This window comes from Bos indicus, chromosome 19, assembly GCF_029378745.1.
Source record: "Bos indicus isolate NIAB-ARS_2022 breed Sahiwal x Tharparkar chromosome 19, NIAB-ARS_B.indTharparkar_mat_pri_1.0, whole genome shotgun sequence".
In the NCBI taxonomy this organism is placed as follows: domain Eukaryota; kingdom Metazoa; phylum Chordata; class Mammalia; order Artiodactyla; family Bovidae; genus Bos; species Bos indicus.
The window spans coordinates 36245373-36264129 of record NC_091778.1 but is presented as its reverse complement, the minus strand read 5'-3'; the positions used below and the strand labels follow the sequence as shown (position 1 = coordinate 36264129).

General features: G+C 52.9%; 1 protein-coding gene across 13 annotated transcripts in view; it reads left to right on the top strand.

Moving 5' to 3' along the window:
* The first annotated feature begins 518 nt into the window (after positions 1 to 518).
* Positions 519 to 18757, top strand: part of MPRIP (myosin phosphatase Rho interacting protein) — a 92950-nt gene continuing 74711 nt past the window's right edge. For 5 of the 13 annotated variants that reach the window (XM_070773232.1, XM_070773236.1, XM_070773231.1 and 2 more), the window contains exon 1: positions 519 to 921. In XM_070773232.1, the coding sequence (XP_070629333.1) occupies positions 799 to 921 (123 nt within the window). In that variant the 5' untranslated portion in view covers positions 519 to 798. The remainder of the gene's footprint in view (positions 922 to 18757) is intronic. The other 8 variants (XR_011562023.1, XR_011562022.1, XM_070773235.1 and 5 more) reach the window with 3 other exon arrangements.

The window sequence follows — 18757 nt, the reverse complement described above, 5'->3', positions numbered from 1 at the left end:
CTTCTCCGCTCCTTAGTATCCGCCCACGTAAAATGTGGATGGGGAGGCTGTGAGCCTCGCGCATATCAAGTACTTGGAACTGTATGGAGCCTTACTGACCGCCACGCGGGGCCCGCGCCCAGTGGGTGTCAAACTAATCCTCTCCGCGTGGGCGCGCGACCGCGAGGTTGCAGGAGCTGTTTGTGGAGCCGGCCGGTAGGCCCCTCTCTTCCCCGCCCCTCCCACAGGCCCCGCCCCGCCTTCAGGCTCCGCCCCCGCAGCTGTCAGGCCCGGCGGCCGCGCGCCCGTCCACCAAGCCTGAACGCCCCACCACTCCCCGCCTTCCTCCGCCTACACACAAGTTACCTTGCGCCAGGCCGCCTGCTGTCCCTCCCCCGACTCCCATTGGCTAGAGGGTTTCTTTGTTAGCCGGGAGGTGGAGCTGCCATTGGTCCGACGAGGCGCCGATCGCGCCGGGACGCGGGCCCGCCCCGCGCGCTGCCCCGCCCCGCGCGCTGGCCCGTCGCCTCCTCGCGCGCGCCCGCCGCCCTGGAGTGCGCCCGGCGCTCCGCTCCCCTTCGCTACGGCTGCGGGCGCCGAGGGCTGCGCGGGCACCAAGCGCGGGGACCGGCGGGGCAGTGGGAGCGGGAGCGGGCGCGCGAGGCCGCGTCCATGGGCCCGGGGTCGGCGGGCGGCGGCGGCGGCGGCGGCGCGGGCGGGCGGCTAGGGCCGCGCGCTCTCTGAGGCTCTGGCCTGCGTGCGCGGCTGGAGGCGGCGGCCGGGGATGCGGCGGCGCCCGGCCTGAGCCCGCGCCCGGCCATGTCGGCGGCCAAGGAGAACCCGTGCAGGAAATTCCAGGCCAACATCTTCAACAAGAGCAAGTGTCAGAACTGCTTCAAGCCCCGCGAGTCGCATCTGCTTAACGACGAAGACCTGACGCAGGTGAGCGGGCGGGGCGGACAAAGCGGCGCCCGCGGGACGAGCGGCGCCCTCCGCTCGCTGCCCGGTGACTCATGCGTTTCGGCGGCTCGGGGCGCCCGGCCGAGCGCGGGGAACAAAGCGCGGGGCCGCTTGCGGCCGTCCGGCTCCGCGCCCCGCCATCTCTCGCCGGTGGCTCCGGGCGGGGGCGGCCTGGGTCCGGGTCTCGCTCCGGACGCGACCCCGGGCCGCCGGCAGGAGGGGCTCGCGGCCTCCCCGCCCCCAGAGTCGCAGCTCCCGGCCGCGTCCCTCGTCCCCGGGGGGCTTCGCAGGCTTCGGCGGCGGAAACCCGCCCACAGCGCGGCGCCGGGCCGTCCCGCGTGCCCGGGCGGGGTTACTGGGACGGCCGGCCTCCGGAGCTGGGCTCTGCGGCCCGGCGGGAGCACTCCCGCTTCCTGGGCCGTCGTGCCCCCACGCGGCCTCTCCCCGGCCCCCATCTCCTCGAGGTCTCCCTGGTCTCTCTGCGCGGGGTTGGGAGCTGACCTCGTCGCGGCGGCTCCTTCCACCGGCTCACCGCTTTCCAGTGGCCGGGGTGGGCCGTTTCTCTCGCTGCGGAGTGGGTGGCCTGGCAGGGATGACGGCACGGGACCCGCCGCCGTCCCCAGCGGCCAGGAAAAGACTCCCGTTACCGAGACTCCACACCCGGGGCGGCAGAGTCAGAGCGTCAGGACCTCAGGGCCCACTCCCGGTGGTGAGTGGGCTTCTAAGGGACATGCCCTTCTCTCCACCGGACTCCTCGCCCGGGGAAGCAGTTCCTGTGACGATGAGGGTCCTGGACCAGGACTCAGGAGACCGAGCTTCTTAGGCTTGCTGTCACTGGCAAGTGTGTGACCTTGAACAAGTCCGTTTGCTCGGTATAGTTTCATTTCCTTCTCCATAAATTGGGAGCAGGAATCTTCCCTCACCAGGCTGTTATGAAAAGCGGCGTGATACCTTAGTAAACTTTTTCCTTTTACAGCTTAAAAAACAAACAAGAATCACCTGCAGAACAGTAAACTTGAATTTAGAAAGTTTCTGGTCTTGGCAAGGGTTATTCTGAGAGTTTTCTAGTTATTCTAGACAGCTGCTTAAATTGAGTGTTTACACCTCAAAGGGCTTGTTTTCTGATTCTTAAGCTTAGTTGAACTGGAATGAAATCTGCATATTTGAAATGTATCTGTTTAAAAAATGCTGATTATTAATTGGATTCGTGGGTGGATGTTGCAAATTTAAAAGTACCTTAATCTTGCAGTGTATTCACAGTTGAACTGTAGGTTTTGAAATAGGCCTGGGCCCTCCCAGGCACAAGTGGAATGGTAGTTTCTGAAATGATTGGGTTATTTGTGCCTGGAGGGATTACGCCAGGCTTCTACCTCCTGGGATCTTTCAGGAAGAAACTGCTCTTGAAAAGAGGAGGGAGACTTAGGGCGGTTGCCAACAGCCTTAGCTGCTGCTCCCTGCATCCGGCCCCCCCCTCCGCCCCATCCTCATGGCTCCATTAGGAAACCTCAGCCAATCGGTTCCCATCAGTCTTCCCCAAGTCCTTGCTTCCTGTTGCCCCTCCCGCCCCGGGCTTATTTTAGACCGTCAAGGCTGGAAGATAGATTAGGGATCATCGAGGCTACCTCCTCTTTAAGGCGTTTATCCGTTAGTTGTTCTCCTATGCATTTCTCTGCATACACACGGAGTCAAGTACAGTGAAAAAATCTTTTTTAACCTAAACTGTGTGCATTTTTGCTCTGCCACATAATTTTTTTTCTCTCTTCTTGATGATGTCTTGTAGCCATTTTCATGGTCATACATATCAGTATACCAAACTTGTTTTGCATTTTGTATCGTCCGGGATGTACCATAGTTTAACCATTACCTTATTGCTGGGCAGCAAGGTTCCTTACTGGTTTTGTTGTTATAGATAGTGAATGCTTCAATGAACAGCTTTCTAACTGCTTTTGGGTATGTGTGTGCGCACCTGCACACGCACAAGTGCAAGTATTTCTCTGGGAGAAGATCTGTAAAAATAGAATGAGTGAATTGATATAAAATATATTAAATACATACATATATTTTTTCCAGGTAATCATCAAATTGTCTTCCGGAAAAGACTGTATATCTTATCATTGCCACGACTGGGTATTATCAAATGATTTAGTTCTATAATAATTTCCCAAGTTACCAGTGAGGTTAAGCCTCTTTTAATAATATTTGTTGGGTATATTTTGTTTCTTTTGTGGATTTTCATATTATTTCCCCATTTCTCTATCAGGTTAGTCCCCCCCAACCCCTCATCCCATTGAGTTGTGGGAGTTTTCTGTATATATTCTAGGTCAGGAGTCCACAAACTTTCTGTAAAAGGTCAGATAGTAAATATTTCAGCCTTGTGGGCCATAGACCTCTGTGGCTACTATGGAGCTCTGCCACTGTACAACAAAAGCCGCTGTGTGAAGCTGCTATAGACAAGATGTAACCTAAGGGGTATGGCTGTTTCCAGTAAAACTTCATTTACAAAAACAGGCAGTTGGGAGGATTGGCCTGGAGCCATGGTTTGCTGACTCCCACTCTACATACTAATTTGGTACCTGGGTCGTCTTGTGGCGTGCAGGCTTCTACAGCACGCAGGCTCAGCGGTTGCAGTACCTGTTATATACTGTGTTTAAGTGAATGTAAGGTGTTTTCCTCTTTTTACATGTGTGTGTTAGTCGCTCAGTTGTGTCTGACTCTGTGACCTCATGGACTGTATGTAGCCTGCCAGGCTTCTCTGTCCATGGAACTCTCCAGGCAAGAATACTAGAATGGGTTGCCATATCTTTCCCCAGGGGATCTTCCGGGACAGGGATTGAACCGGGGTCTCCCACACTGCGGGCAGATTCTTTACCTTCTGAGCCACCTGGGAAGCCTTTATATGGTAGTTTTAAATATGAATGCAGTTAGGTTTCCATGTTTTCCTTTATAGTTTGTAGTTTTAATGTCATGCTTATAAAGGTTTTATTTCCAGCATTATAGAATAGCCTCTAATATTTTCTCTAATATAAGTAAGCAAATATTATTTTTATGCTTAACTTTGTTTGTGTTTTTTGGCCACACTGTGTGGCTTGTGGGAATCTTAGTTCTCTGACGGGGGGATCGAACCTGGGCCCTTGGCAGTGAAAGGAGCATGGTGTCCTAACCACTGGACCTCCAGAGAATTACCTGTGCTTAGCTTTTTAACCCATTGGGTTTGTGTTGTAGGAAGATAATAATTCTGGCTAAAGGCAGAAGCTGTAATAGATGCTCTTGAAGAAGTCCAGGTAAATGTCTGTAAAGGTCTTCTCCAGGTCAGTGCTGACACTGGGAACAAGACATTGGTAGTCGATCAGAGGTGGGAATTGAGGAAACCTGATTGGGTAAAAGTACCTTTAACGGCAGTTGAGAATAGCAGATTTGGAGTAGATTTGGGGGAGTAGGGAATTCCCGAGTAAAAAAAGCAGTACATGTGACTTCAAGGAGGTGGAGGTCCAATATGGTCCTTAGGTGGAATCACCTGCTTAGGTAGTTGTTTAGAGCTGGAGGAGGGGTTGAGGCCCGGTGGGAATTCTGATGCCATAGAAGTGAATGGAGTTGCTCATGAGGCTGTGTAGAGTGAAACGAGAAGGGGGAGGCTTGTTGGTCAGTGGGAGCAGCAGGTCTGGAACTGAGGGGTCTTGGCTTCCGGGTCCTCGTGCCAGCCTGGGTTCCTGGGGCTGTTGGCTGGATGTCTCCCTCTCCAGCTGACTTGTGCACCATTAAGCACGGCTGTTTGTGAAAGAAATCACCAAACTTCAGTTCTGGTCCCTGGTCTAGCACTGTTTTGGGACCTTGGCTGGGTTGTCTCTCTCCAGGAGAAAGAGGAGGTTGGTCTTGGTCTTTCCTAGCTCTTCAGCCCTCCTGTGTCTTCCCTCAGCCCCCTAGTCTAATTCTGCCCCTTGCTGCGCTCGTACTCCAGTGCTGGGGCCGCTGGGGCCTCTGGGGCATTGGGGTAGCAATCCCAGACATGGAGGTGGGTAGACCAGGCCTTGCTGTCCTTGTGAATCATTTCACCAGTCAGTTCATCATTTCTCTTCTGTGACTTTCTTAGATGTTCCAGGGTATGGAACTTCTTTATTTGACTTAACATTTATCTCAGAAACAACGGAAAGATTTCATGCCCACCCATTTTAGAAGATTTGTGATTATTCAGCTTGGTAGATAGTTTGGTAAAGGGTGTGTCAGAAGTCCCAGACCTTACAAATGACCAAACAAGCACATGAAAAGTGGTTAATATCATTAGTCATTAGGGAAATGCAAATTGAAACCACAATGAGGTACCACTTCATACCCACCAGGATGGCTGTAGAAGAAAAAGGGAAAGTGTTAAGTGTGGTGAAGATGTGGCGAAGTTGGAGCCCTCGTGCGTTGTTTCTGGGAGTGTAAAATGGTACAGTTGCTCTGGGAATCAGCTTGGCACTTCCTCAAAAGAATCAGCACGTGACTCAGTGATTCCATTCCTAGCATATACCCAAAAGAATTGGAAACAGGTATTCAAACAAATAGTTTTATGCCTATGTTTCTAACAGCACTATTTACAATAGCTGAAAGTAGCACCAACCCAAGTATTCATCAGTGGACGAACAGAGAAATGATTGTCTGTCCGTACACTACAGTATCATTCAGTTATAAAAAAGGGATGAAGTAATGAGACGTGCTACAACATGATTGACCCTCAAAAACTGGTATTACGTGAAAGAGTCAGACACAAAAGGTCAAATACTGTATGATTGCGTTGATATGAAATGTCCACAACAGGTAAATCTGTAGAGACAGAAAGCAGATTAGTGGTTGCAAGCGTTCTGGTTAGAGGGGAACAGGGCATACCTGCTGATGGGATCAAGGTTCTGTTTTGGAGTGATCTTAGACAGAGAAGCTGTTTGCCCAACACTATGTACTAAATGCCACTGAACTGTTCTGTTGAAAGTGGTTAATTTTATGTGATGTGAATTTTGTCTCAATAAAAAAAGTTCAAGAATCACACACACACACAAATCCTAAACCTGCCCTCTGCTTCTAGTGTCTCTGGAGTGAGTATCTGATTGTTTTGTTTCTAGAGTCTAGGGATTGGCAAATACTTTCTTAAAGGGCCAGATAATATTTTCAGCTTTGTAGGACCACAGGCAAAATTGAGGCATTTAGGTACGTACTTATATAACCATTTTAAAATGTAAAAACCATTCTTGGTCTCGGGACCTTAAGAAAAAGTAACCAGTGGGCTAGATTTGGCCTCTGGAGTGAGCATACATAGCTTTCCAACCCCCAACCCACTGCCACCCCTCACCCTGTGCCCCCCCCCCCCCCCCCCCCGTTAGACCAGCCCTGTCCAGTAGAACTGTAATGCAAGCCAGATAGGTAATTTAAAATTTTTTGGTTGCCACAAAGTAAAAAGAAACAGGTGAGATTAATTTTAATTATATTTAACCTAATGTATCTAAAACATTAATTACTGTTTCAACATGTAAACATGCTGTTACGTGCACTTTACCTTACAGCACCTGGTCCAGACTAGCCTCATTCCAAGTGCTCAGTGTCCACGTGTGGCTGGCTGTTGTCTACAGTGATGAATGGGGCGGCTCTGGCTGCAGTGGCCTGGCCCACAGCTGGGTTCTTGAGACCCTCCGGGGAAGCCCAGGGTGGGAAGGCTGTGCCTGTGGATTTTTCCTCCTCAGCTCGCGTTCAGAGTCCTGGAGCTACAAAAAGAGTATCAGCTGGGACTGACACTCTTACCTGCATCCCCTCATGGTGTGTTTTTGCCAACTTCAGGGGTTCTTTCTTTGAAAGTCACTTTTCTTTTGGTGACTCCTTTTACTGTACTTGAGAGCTCTGGGCTCTGGTTCCTACTGCCCAGCAGGGCAGAGGAGAGCAGGGTGCTGGCTGGCCCGGGCTTAGTAGACACCTGCTGTGGGGAGCGAGTGGGAGCCCAGGGTGGGTGGTGGGGGCACGTGGAGGTGGGGTGCCTGCGTCGGGCACCACCCTCTGTGTTTGCTCAGTGCTCTGCGGCTGCCTCCTCGTTGCTTCCCCAGCCTTCTAGCCTGCTGCTTGACCTTTCTTTCTGAGTTCTTGTTCCCTTGCCATGCAGAAGGGCTACAATGGAAGACCTGTGTTCTATTCTTGGCACAGACCTTGCAGGGTGACCCAGAAAGGTCACCTGTGTTCTCCTGGCCTCAGCTTCCCACCTCTAAAGCCATTGCCCACATTTTGTTCTCAGGAGTGTGGTCTAGTTCTCTAACGGAATGGATGGAGAGTACTGACCAGGCCTGTGAAGGCCACCATCTCCCTTTGTGGTAATTAATATTCCAGAAAGGATGCCAAGGGCCTCTCCTGTGGGGAACAGCCTTTGTTTGGGCTCTCTCCAGATCACTGGCACCCTGATGCTGTTTAGCTGAAATAAATTTGACTTGGAATACTTATCTTTAAGTTGTTACCAAGTTGCCATCTAGACGTGAAAAAAGAGCCTTGAGCCAGGGAGGAGAGGCTGGAGGGAACTGCGCTTCTGCTGCCTTCACCCTCGTGCTGTGGGCGGCGGGCAGGACATGGGGAGGAGGGGGAGCGCTGGGGGCTGGTTTCGAAGCAATTAATCTGAGAAAACAGGCTTCCTTTATCCTTGAAAACTTACTCTCTGAGCATCACTTTCCCATCTGAGACAACATGGTTGAACCAGGTCAGCAGTTTTCAAACTTTAAATTGCAGCACCTTTTACTCAAAGGAGTCTCGTACAGAAGCATGTATGAAGCCGGAGAAGTGACATGGTTCTGGGCGACAGGCGGTTGGCACGTGGCCTCTCAGCCGTTTGTTTGTTTCTCACACATGGGCCCTCCAGTTGTTTCTGAGAGTACGAGGGGCAGGTTTGAAGCCTCTGCCTGAGATTTTGTGGTCCCTTTGATTTTAGCAGCGAGGGCTCTGTGAAGCGGTCTGGGCTCTTTCACAGCTGCCCTGTGGCTGGGACCCCCAAACGCCCAGCTCCACTGATCTTATGTTCTCACTTCCTTTGGGGGCAGGAGAGCCAGAGGCTTGGCATTTTGTCTCTGGAGACTGGACTAGACTCTTCCAAACCACTTGCTGGTTTCCTCAGGGTCATCCCAGTTCACATGAAACCATAGCCTGATTCTTGCCTGAAGCCTGTAACCCTTCTGGCTCCTTCCTCCCCTCGCTCAGCTTGGTGTGTGTGCTGTGCTGAATGGTGTCCTGCCCCCAGGCTTGGGGTCAGCTTGCACTGAGGGTGAATGGACAGGCCTGTGCAGTCCTCCTGAGCCTGCGTTGCCCTGGATCCGGTGTTGTGAGTACCATGACCTCCTTCCACTGTCTTCAGCTGGGGAGGCGAGCAGGGCTGGGGGCAGCATGGCCGCCTATGGAGTAGGGACATGGAGAACCGGTCAGGGTTAGGTTAGATCAGCCTGAGGTCACTGAGCTGCCTAGGGATGGGCTGTGTTCCACCTGGTTCCCATGCCAGCTTATATGCGGCCAGGAGCCCGGCCTCCCTTCTCCTGGGAAGGCCACTGTGACTTGTTAACCTGTTAAGGTTTCAGTAGGAGGCCGAGGTCTGCAAACTAAGTTGAAGCTGTTTAATGGACTTCTAATTCCTACCCCAAGGAGAAGGGGCCTGAGGGGCTGGTTGATCCCCCCACCCTTAAGCAGGTGAAGGATTGTCCCCGTTAGCAGATGGAGCCACTGAGACCCAGAGAGGTTCAGCCTAGGTCACAGGAAGGCCAGTGTGGAGTTTTCAGAGTTCTGTTTGCCCACTCTGTCAGAAAGCAAATGTTAACCTTTCTGTCAGAGACAGGGCCTTGCCCTGACTTGGATTCCTTAGTTGGTGGGGGGCATAGGAAGGGCAGAGCATTTCGCAGGTCCTAACATCTCAGCTTTGGGGTATTGCACATCTCCTGGACAGGCTGCTGGCCTGTTGCAGTGACCACACCTTTGGTGAGCCTTGAACGGGAAGCACTGTTTTCCCCTGAGGATTCCGAATCAGGAAGTAGTTGTGTCCTTGATCTCCAGATCCTAAAGCCCTGGTTGGAACAGGGAGACTCCATGTTCTCTCCCCTCCCAGTGTCCTGGTGTGCAGCTCAAGGGGCCAGGCAGGGGAGCAGCTGCTGAGAGTCCCAGGAGAACCAGAGAAAGAGTCCAGGTCCCCCGGGTGCTACTCTCAGAGCCTCTCTACCTTAGCTGGCGGGTCTTCTGCTTGGGGACCGCTCTGACCTACAAATCTGACACAGTCCCACTTTTAGTTCACACGTGCTCGGGTAAGGGAATGGGAGGGTTGAGGACGGGGGCTTTCAGCTCGGATTTGGGTCTTATGCTGCTTAAGCAACTTAGCAACTTACTCAGAGTCTAAGTGTCTGCATCCTCCCTCTGAAAATGGGGGCTGCAACAAGACCCACGTCTGGGTGCCTGTGAGGATGGGGTTGCAGGAAAGAGCAAGCCTCAGCTCTGTAAACGCCTGAGTGTGTGGTGGGCACGTGGTGACCCCGAGAGGGGACCTGCCTCTGTGATGAGATTCTGCGGCATGGCTGCCCTCAAACTCTGTCTGTCTACCTGGTGCCCACACAACAGAAGCCCAGGCTGCCCCTCTCTTGTGAGCTGCTTGGCACCACTTAGCAGCTGCCCTACATCAGCCCCTAGGGATTGGAAGGACCATAGTCCGTTTGCTTGTGTGGGTTTGATTTTCAGAACATGTTTAAGTATGAAGAGTGAACCAGTTTTAAGAATTTTTAGAGTATAAGAAGCGAAGAGGCAGGGCTTCCCTGGTGGTTGGTGGCTAAGACTCTGTGCTTCCATTGCACGAGGCACAGGTTCTGTCCCTTTAGTCAAGGACCTAAGATCCCACATGCTGCTCTGTGTGGCAAAAACAACAATGACAAAACTGGAGAGGCCAGGTACGTTGGACTAAGACCTACCACTGGAGGGTGTGGGCTGCTCCAGAGGCCAGCAGCCGGGACAGTAGGCACCCCTGAGCACCTGCCGAGCCCAGAGAAATGCACACTGTCAGTCCCAGGAAGGGCAGTTGTTTAGTCGAATGGCAGTGGCACGCCCCAATTTCAGAAGTCACTTCGTGTGGAACTGTCTCAGTTGCCGTCAGCAAGGTGGCAGAGGGTTAAGAGAAGCTGCTTATCCTTCAGGTGCCCCTGGGAACAGTTGTCTGGGAATCCAAGCTTGTGCAGTGGGCCTGGGTGAAAGGGCCGGAGGAGCATAGAGAGCAGCAGCCGGGCCTGGTACTGAGTCGCTGGGCAGTGAGCAGGAGATTGGCCCAGGCCCTTGGGTCACCAGCTTCGATAACTCGCCTCAGCTGGCAGATGGGTCCTCTGGCTTTCTCCCCCACTGCCCCACATCCTTTAGGGATCACACACTCTTTCAGGGCGTGGAGCCTTCTGCCAAGGGCACCCTTCTGTGGGGTCTAAATGAGCAGACGTGGCTCCCTGTGAGAGTTTGCAGTCTAGCTTGTCAACAGGCAGGTGCCATCTCGGCAGACAGCCCGTTGACTCTCATCCCTACATCTCCCTTCCCTCCTGGAAACCTGTGAGCTTAGGGTTTTCTTCCTGGGAATGGAGCCAGCGTACCGGCCACATAGGCGTCTCTGGTGTGGTTTTCTATACTTAGGTGGAGGAGTAGTTGATGTGCTCTGGGATTATTTTCTGTGGCAGTGGTGGGATTCAGAGCTGACAGTAATTGCTGTGTGCCCAGCCACTGCTAACTCATTTACATTCACGGCAGCCTTATGAATTAGACAGATAAGAAAACTAAGATGGAACGAGGTCCTGGAACTTGCGCAGACAGTCTGACCTGGACCCTCCTCCCAGGGTTCCCAAACGGACCTGAGTGGGTTCAGGCCAGCCTTCTGGACCTTAGGTCTCTGGCCCTGTGTGGCCTCTGGCCCCTCACGTCTGGGACCTGCCCTGCCGGAGTGTGTGTGTGCTGGGAAGGGCGGAGTGGAGGCGAAGCTTGGGCTGAACTTGTTACATTTCCTGTCTCTCTCTTACTTCCTTTCATCAGACTCTCCTGTCCTACCTGTCACTTTATAGGAAGCACTGCTTTTTGAGGGACAGGGTGTGACTTTTTCCTGCAAAACCATTGGCTCCAAAATTTGTCCCATGCATTCTTCCCTTTGCCACAAATGGCGTCATGTTCCAAAAATCCTGTGGCCACGGGCTCCTAGTCAAGCCCAAACAGGGAAGGGGTTTTTTAAAGTGTTCCTTTCCCCTCTTCCTCCAGCTGCTGCAGTCCAGGGAGGAGGCCTGGGCACGGACTGGACTTGTAGGGCATGTGTGTGGGCAGAGGGGTGAGCAGGAAGCTGAGCTGGGGAATGAGGGGTGGTGGCCAGCAGGCTGGTGGCTGCGTGCCCTCCCATCTCGGGGCCTGGGATCCAGTGAGCTCTGTATGTGAGTTTTTGGGGTTTTTTTGTGGTAAAATTCATGAAATGTAAAATTAATAATTTTAAAGGGTACAGTTCACTTGGATTTAGCACATGCACAATATGCTCAATTCACCAGTACTCTGTAATGTAAACATCTCATCACGATATGCTAAAGTCACCAGCACTCTGTAATGTAAACATCTCATCACACCAAAAGAACATCCATTACTACTGAGCAGCTTTATCCCACTTCCCACCCCCATCCTCAACAGCCACCAGTCTGCTTTCTGTCCCTACAGATTTACCTATTCTGGATATTTCATCAAAATGGAATTGTAGAAATTGTCACCTTTTGTTTGGCTTTTTGCACCGAGCATGTTTTCAGAGTTCACGCGGTAACACGAAATCAGTGTGTACTGCTTGTTTCTGGATGAATATTGCATTCTGTGGCATAGAACATTTTGTTTATGTCTGTCTGTAGATGGACACTTGGGCTGTTCTGCCTCTGGCTGTTGTGAATCGTGCTGCTGTGAACACACATCTGTCTGACTCCTCAGCTCTTCAGGATGGAGACTGGCTTGTGGGGGTATTGCTGGGTCCCGTGGAGATCTGCTGTGAGCTGCACTGGGAAGCACCTCATCGGGCACGGGCCAGACCTCAGCACTGTGGACAGTGGGGTGCAGGGGCAGAGATGGCATGGGCGGGCGGAGGAGTCCAGGATGAGGACCTGGAGGGGCTGTGCCTGTGTGCAGGAGCAGCCAAGGCCACCCCCTGCCCCAACCTCCGTTCCCTCCTGAAGATCCTGTTGAGCAGGAGCTAAGCTGGGGCTTCAATGTCCTGGGGTCGGGGGCCATGGGAGCTGAAGGCCAGGCGATGCAGGGAGATGCTGGTGCACCCCTGAATGGCGAGGTGTTGGGAAGCTGCTGGGAGCTAGTCGCCAAGGGACTTGGGGTCAGTTAGACAGCTGTTGTTTACTTCTTTGATCTCTCTTAAAGGATTTTTAACAACGGTCACCAAAAAGGGGAAACAACCCCAGTGTCATCAGTAAACAAATGTGGTCCGTCCACACAACGGAATGTTATTTGGGCATGAAAAGGAGTGAGACAAGCACCCATTATAGCACAGCTGAGCTTAGAAAGCATACACTCAGTGAGTGAAGTCAGGCACAGAAGACCATGTGTTACCCGATTCCGTTCGTGTGAAACGTCCCTATTAGGCAACTTTGTGAAGACGTAAAGCAGATTAGTGGCTGCTGGGGACCCTGGGGGAGGGTGTGTGGGAATGACAGCTAAAGTGCATAGGGCTGCTTTTCCAGGGTGACGAGCTGTTCTAGACTTGATGGTGGTGATGGATGCAATACAAACCTGAATTTGTATTGAATTTTACACCTGTTGTACAACAGAGGAGTTGTATGGTACGTGAATTATGCCTCAAAAAAGTATGTTGTTACAAAAATAACCCAAAGCCATTATTATCCCCATCTCAGTTTTGGTTTCTGCTTGTTGTTTGGTCAATAAGTCGTGTCCGACTCTTTTGCGACCCCGTGGACTATATATAGCCTGCCAGGCTCCTCTGTCCATGGGATTTTTCCAGGCAAGAAGACTGGAGTGGGAAGCCATTCCCTTCTCCAGGGAATCTTCCCAACCCAGGGATCAAACCCACATCTCCTGCTTGGCAGGCGGGGTTTTTGCCAGGAAAGAGCCACCAGGGAAGCCCAGCCCACATTTTGCCAAGCCATTATTTGACATCTTTGTTTCCTGTATTTCTGTCATTTTTGGCTTGGCATTTGCTGCCCCATGTGTAGCTAACGCTGCAGATTCCACCTCCGTCCTCTGCTCCATCCTAGTTACCCCAGGTCCCCAGGAACGTGTTGGACTGCCACGGCATTGGCCTTGCTGTGTCGCACCCACGTGTGCACATCTGCACACACAGCTTGGGGCTCAGCTGTGGTCAGGTGTGTGGCAGCAGTGTGGATGTGTTCTGTGCTGAGAGCAGTTGGCGTTCGGGTGATTGTTTCATCAAGTATTTATTGTCTCTGCCTCTGTCCTGTGCTACTTCTGATTTGGCCGCAGGGTAGGCCTGTCAGAGGATTCTCGGGCTTAGAGCTCTGAGGAGGGCCCCAAAGGCTCCAGCCGCCTGGCCGTTTGGGATGCGCCCCCCACCCCCCGGGAACCCCACTCTGTAACGTGCTCCCAGGGAGGGGGCGGCACTGTGTGAGAGGCTCTGCTGCTGCTGGGAGGAGCGTGGGGCTCCTCACATGCCAGCTGGCCTCCCTGACCTCCATCTCTGCCATTGGCCTGTGCTTGCTCCTCACGGAGGTCTCTTCCACATCCTTCCTCGCTGCTCCCTGCTGCCGAGGTCCTTACCCTTAGCTCCACGATTTGTGTCTTTGTCTCATTGTAGGTATTCTCTGTGGCTCTGTTGTCTTTGCAACCTGACTTTTAGCAGCAGAGATGTGTAAACTGCGTTTCTTGTAAGTTTCTTTCTTTAGGGCCATGTGTCCTGGTGTAATTAGTAGGCTCCCTGCTCATTTCCCAGAGTGTCCCAATTTGGATGCTAAATGGATGGAGTTGCTCTACTTATGAGGCTCTGCTTTTTCTGGGCAGAGGTGGGAGCCCGTGCTTGCACTTCTGTCTTTGTGTGCACAGATAGGAAAGACTCCTTCTGAGGAAGAGCCTCATGGCCTCTGTCCGCTCCCTAAACCCCTTCACAGCCCTTGGTGCCTGGCCATGCCAGGTGGACAGCTCCATGGAGGGTGGCTTGTGGTCCATCCTGTGGTGAGCTCCTTACAGGGACCACGAATCAGGACTCCACGCAGATCCCAGGCCTCAGGTGGAGGGATGTCTGGGGAGGCCCTAGTGACAGGGTCAGGACTAGACCCCCAAGGAGAATACCCACTGGGTTCGTGCATCCTGCTGGGGTGGCGCCAGCTTTACTCCTGGGAGTGGCTCACTGATGTGGCCTCGGCCTCGCCTTGTCCCACCCTCGCCTCTGTGCGTCCAGAGGTTAGAGGCACGATACGGGAGGTGGCCTTGACTCACACTTGTTGAGACACTGCGGTTTCCTTGTATGTGAGATGAGGAAGAGTGGTACAGAGTGCGTGAGTGAAGTGGCTGGTGCAGTGACCTGCCTTGCAAGTCGTGGGTGTTGACTGTTGGCACTGGGGAGTAGGACGGCTGGGTAGCAGAGCAGACTGAAGGGCATCTCGGAAAGCCTGCCCACGCGCCCACTCGATGCAGCGTGCATCCTTAGGGCCACTCACCTCGTGGCTCCCTTTTCTCAGAAGCCACACTTTCTTTCACCCTAGGTCCTGATGGTGTTGAATCGGGTGCAGGGGCTGCCCCGCGATTGTGCTCGTCTTGGCAGTGGCCAATGATCCTCTGCTGGCTTTCAGAGGCAGATGACATGCCCGGGAAGCTCATGCCGGCAGGTGTGCCCACGTGGAGGAGTGTAGTTTGGGTCTGGAACTGAATGGCCGTAAAGCAGCAGGACAGTGTTCTCTGCTGAGGGCTTGAGACCCTTGGACGTGTCTTAGAGACGAGTCCCAGCACAGTGGCCCACGATGTGTTGGGAGGAGAAGCCTGAGGTGGGATCTGCAGGGATGGCTGACCTGGTTGCCCTGGTAGGTTTGCTCTAAGTGAGAAGCCCACGCGCCTGGGGTCTTGCTCTAGTGGCTTGTGGGGGCGTGTGCTGACCCAGGTGTGGGTCAGGCAGGTGGGACAGGCCTCCCGCTGCGGTCTGCCTAGATGGAGTGTTCTTTCTCAGGTGGCCGGGACAAGGTGAGGGCGAGGCTTCAGGCTGACCTGGACGTGTGCCCACATTTTGTGTTACTGATTTACCTCCACATGTCCCAGAAAAGACAGGCGACCTCAAAATCTCCTGTGATTTACATGCTCATAAAGATAGCCAGACAGCTGCTACCCAGGCATCATTTCTCCTTTTGGAATAGAAATGCAGAAGATATCGAAAAACCTGTTTGCTATGAGCGCATGGAAGCGTTTCCACAAAAACTTGGGGAAAAGAAGAGCAGGGAGCCAACCTCAGAAGCACTTAGCTTCAGTCTACAAACATCCCATCCTCGGAGCATTCGCTAGATCCTCACCTCAGGCCTCTGTGCAGCTCCTCATCCTCCAGCTTGGCCCAGGAATGCCCCTGAGCTGGGACGCTGGCCCCCACAGTATGGGTCTGTCTTCAAGGCTGTGTGGGACCCCTATCCTTGAAGAACTTTCATGAGGCTGGTGCTTGGAGCTGACATGTCCAGCCTTGTGTGAGGGTGCCTGTGTGGGGTTCGCATGCTTTGCCCCGCCTGACTCAGGCATCCTGGGGTCCCCTCCGGGCTGGCCTTGGATGCTCTACAGCCCTCCCTTCCACGCTGTTCTGGGGCCGTCTCGCGTGCCAGGTCCACTCGGGCTCATTCCCCTGAGCACTGCTGGCCCTAAGCCCCGCCCCGGTTTGGTTTGAGCTCCAAACCCATGCCGAGTTGCTGCTCTGTGCTGTCTCTTTAGGCGCCGTGTCTGGCTGTGGGATTGCCAGGGAGGAGCAGGGAGACGAGTTCTCTCCACGTGTGGCCGCCTGGCTGCTCCTAGAGTGCCGGCTTTCCTTTGTCGTCTCTGCTTTCTGTCAGGGCCACCATGGTGCACGTGGTGTTGGTGGGGATTGGATTCAGGAAAGGGAGGACATTTGGAGGCCAGCCTGTCCACGTGCTCCTCAGCTCTCAGCTTGTCCCTTGGTGTCGGGGATGGACAGGTTCCTCCTGGTGACTGGGCTCCGTGTGTGGAAGGTAGAGGTGTGGCCTGGGCTCACCCTGTCCTGGCTCGGAGGCCTTGCAGCAGCACCTGGAGGACAAGTGGGGAGCAGCCGAGTGCTGCCTCAGTGTGTCCACTGACTCACGTGTCAGGTGGCCCTGCTTTGCACTGGGCACCTTGCTGAACAAAGGTGGGATGTGAAAGCAGAAGGGCTGGAGATGGCGGGGGGGGGGGGGGGGGGGGGGGCTTGGAGAAGGGCCTGGGGGTAAGCAGGGCTTTGCTGCAGGGTGGGGTTTCCTCTCTGCAGAGGCCTGTGTATGCAGAGCCCCGAGGCCAGAAGACAGTTTTCTATTCATGGGAGGTGTGAGTATGGGCACAGCTTGGAGGAGGGGAGCCCCAGTAAGTTCTCGGTGAGCAGCTGGCTCTGGGTCGGTTACTCTACTTGAAGGGACCTGCGTAGAGACGAGGGGTTACTCCTGCCCATGGAGGAGAGGTACTTGTGTGTGGGGCCTTTAGGATGACAGGGGTGGGAAGGTGGTACCCGCATTTCTGCATGGATGGTTGTGGGTGCCACACTGTGGGATGTGTCTGCTTTTCTTAGGGCCCCTTGTGCTCTGGGACAGGTGAAGCTGAGGGGGACAGAAGAGCGAGCTTTGCAGCCTGTCAGAAGTCTCTAACAAACGTCTCCTTTCTTTGAGCCTCAGATGGGCCCTGTGAAGCTGAGAGCCCAGCACGTAATGCCTGGACGCCGTAGGGCTGGTTGTGATTGGACAGCTGTGTCCAGAGGCCTGGATGTGTCCCACTTGGCCTGATGGAACCCAGGCCTGCCCCGGGAGGGTGGTGCAGGGGGAGGGGGATGAAGAAGCTCGCATGGTCCGGTCGATAGCCTTCAGAAATTGCGTGTGCCTGTGGCCTCAGGAGAAGCTGAGGCCATGGCAGGCTGCTTGGCCTGGGGCTGGCCCCTGTGGACTGCAGAAGCCTTCGTGGCTAAACCTCTTTGCTCTTGGGTTGCAGTGGGTCCTCTTCTGGGGGGCATATGCCTGTGTGTGTGGAGCAAGTATCTGAAAGTAATAGGTTTTTGGTTTTTATTTTTAATTAAAATTTTTATTTTGAGACCATTGTAGTTTTGCATGCAGATGTAAGATACAATCCAGAGAGATCCTCTGTATTCTTTACCCAGTTTCCCTCAGTGGCTGCATCTTATGTTAATAAAACTACAGGGCATTTCACAGTCCTCCTGTCCTCTTACCTCTGCTGCCTCCTTAACTCCTAGCAGCTGCAAGTCTGTCTCCATGTCTAGAAATTCCATATTTCAGGCATGTTGTGTCAGTGGAATCGTACATCACGTAACCTCAGGGTTAACTTTTCCACTCACCCTAATTCTCTGGAGACTCATCCAAGTTGAGTATATCACCAATTGTTTCCTTTTAATTGCTGAGTAGTATTCCGCAGTGTGCATGGATTAACCACCCATTCGCTGAAGGACATCTACATTGCTTCCAGGTTTTTGTTGGCCTTTACAAATAAAAGAGACAGTAACCACTGACATACAGTTTTTGTGAAGTGTAAGCTTTTGTTTCTCTGGAATGTGTCCAGGAATGCAGTTCCTGGGTTATGTTGTAGTTGGGTGTTTGTTTGCTTATCTATGGCTGCTCTGGGTCTTGGTTGCTGTGCCCCAGCTTTCTCTAGCTGCTCTCAGCGGGGGCTCCTCTTCCTTGCAGTGCTTGGGCTTCCCGTTACTGTGGCTTCTCTTGTGGTAGAGCACCGGCTCTGGGTGTGCAGTTGTAGCACGTGGGCTCAGTAGTTGTGGAACGTGGTCTTCGTTGCCCTGTGGCATCCAGAATCTTCCCAGACTAGGTATCAAACCCATGTTTCCTGCATTGGCAGATGGATTCTTATCTATTGAACCAGCAGGGAGGTCCAGTATTTCATTTTTTTTTATGATTATAAGTAGTACTTTTAGAAAATACTTGTTTTGCTGTGCTGAGTCTTCGTTGCACCACGTGGGATCTTCGATCTTCGTTGCAGCATGGTAGCTCTTGGTGCGGCAAGTGGGATCTAGTTCCCTGACCAGGGATCGAACCTGGGCCCCCTGCATTGGGAGCTCAGAATCTTAGCCACTGGACCACCAGGGAGGTCCTAGTATTTTAACCCTTTTCTCCTTCCAGGATTCTGGCGACACAGATGTTAGGTCTTTTGTTACAGTCCCACAGGTCCCTAAGACTCTGTTCTCTTATTTTTCAGTCTGTTTTCTCTGTGTTGTCTGTGCAATTTCTGTTCTTTTGTTTTCCAGCTCACTGGTTCATTCCATTGTTCCCATCTTTCTGCTTTTTGATCCCATCCATTGAGCTTTTGATTTAGTTATTGTATTTTACAGTTTCAGAATTTTCACCTGGCTCTTAGAGCTTCTATTTCTTTGCTCAGGCTCTCTGTGTTTTCATTTATTCCAAGCATGTTCATAATTTCTTGTTGAACCATGTAGCATGGTTGCTTTAAACCTCCATTAGATAATTCTGACATGCCTGACGCCCTGGTGTTGGCATCGACCTTCCTGGTTCTTGGTATCATGGTGATTTTTCAACCTGGACAGTTTTGTGTCACGCCAGGTGACTTTGGGCTGTGTTTGACCTTTCTCTTTCAGTCGGGTTTTTCTAGCACTGCCCAGCAGGGGAAGCAGGGCTGCTGC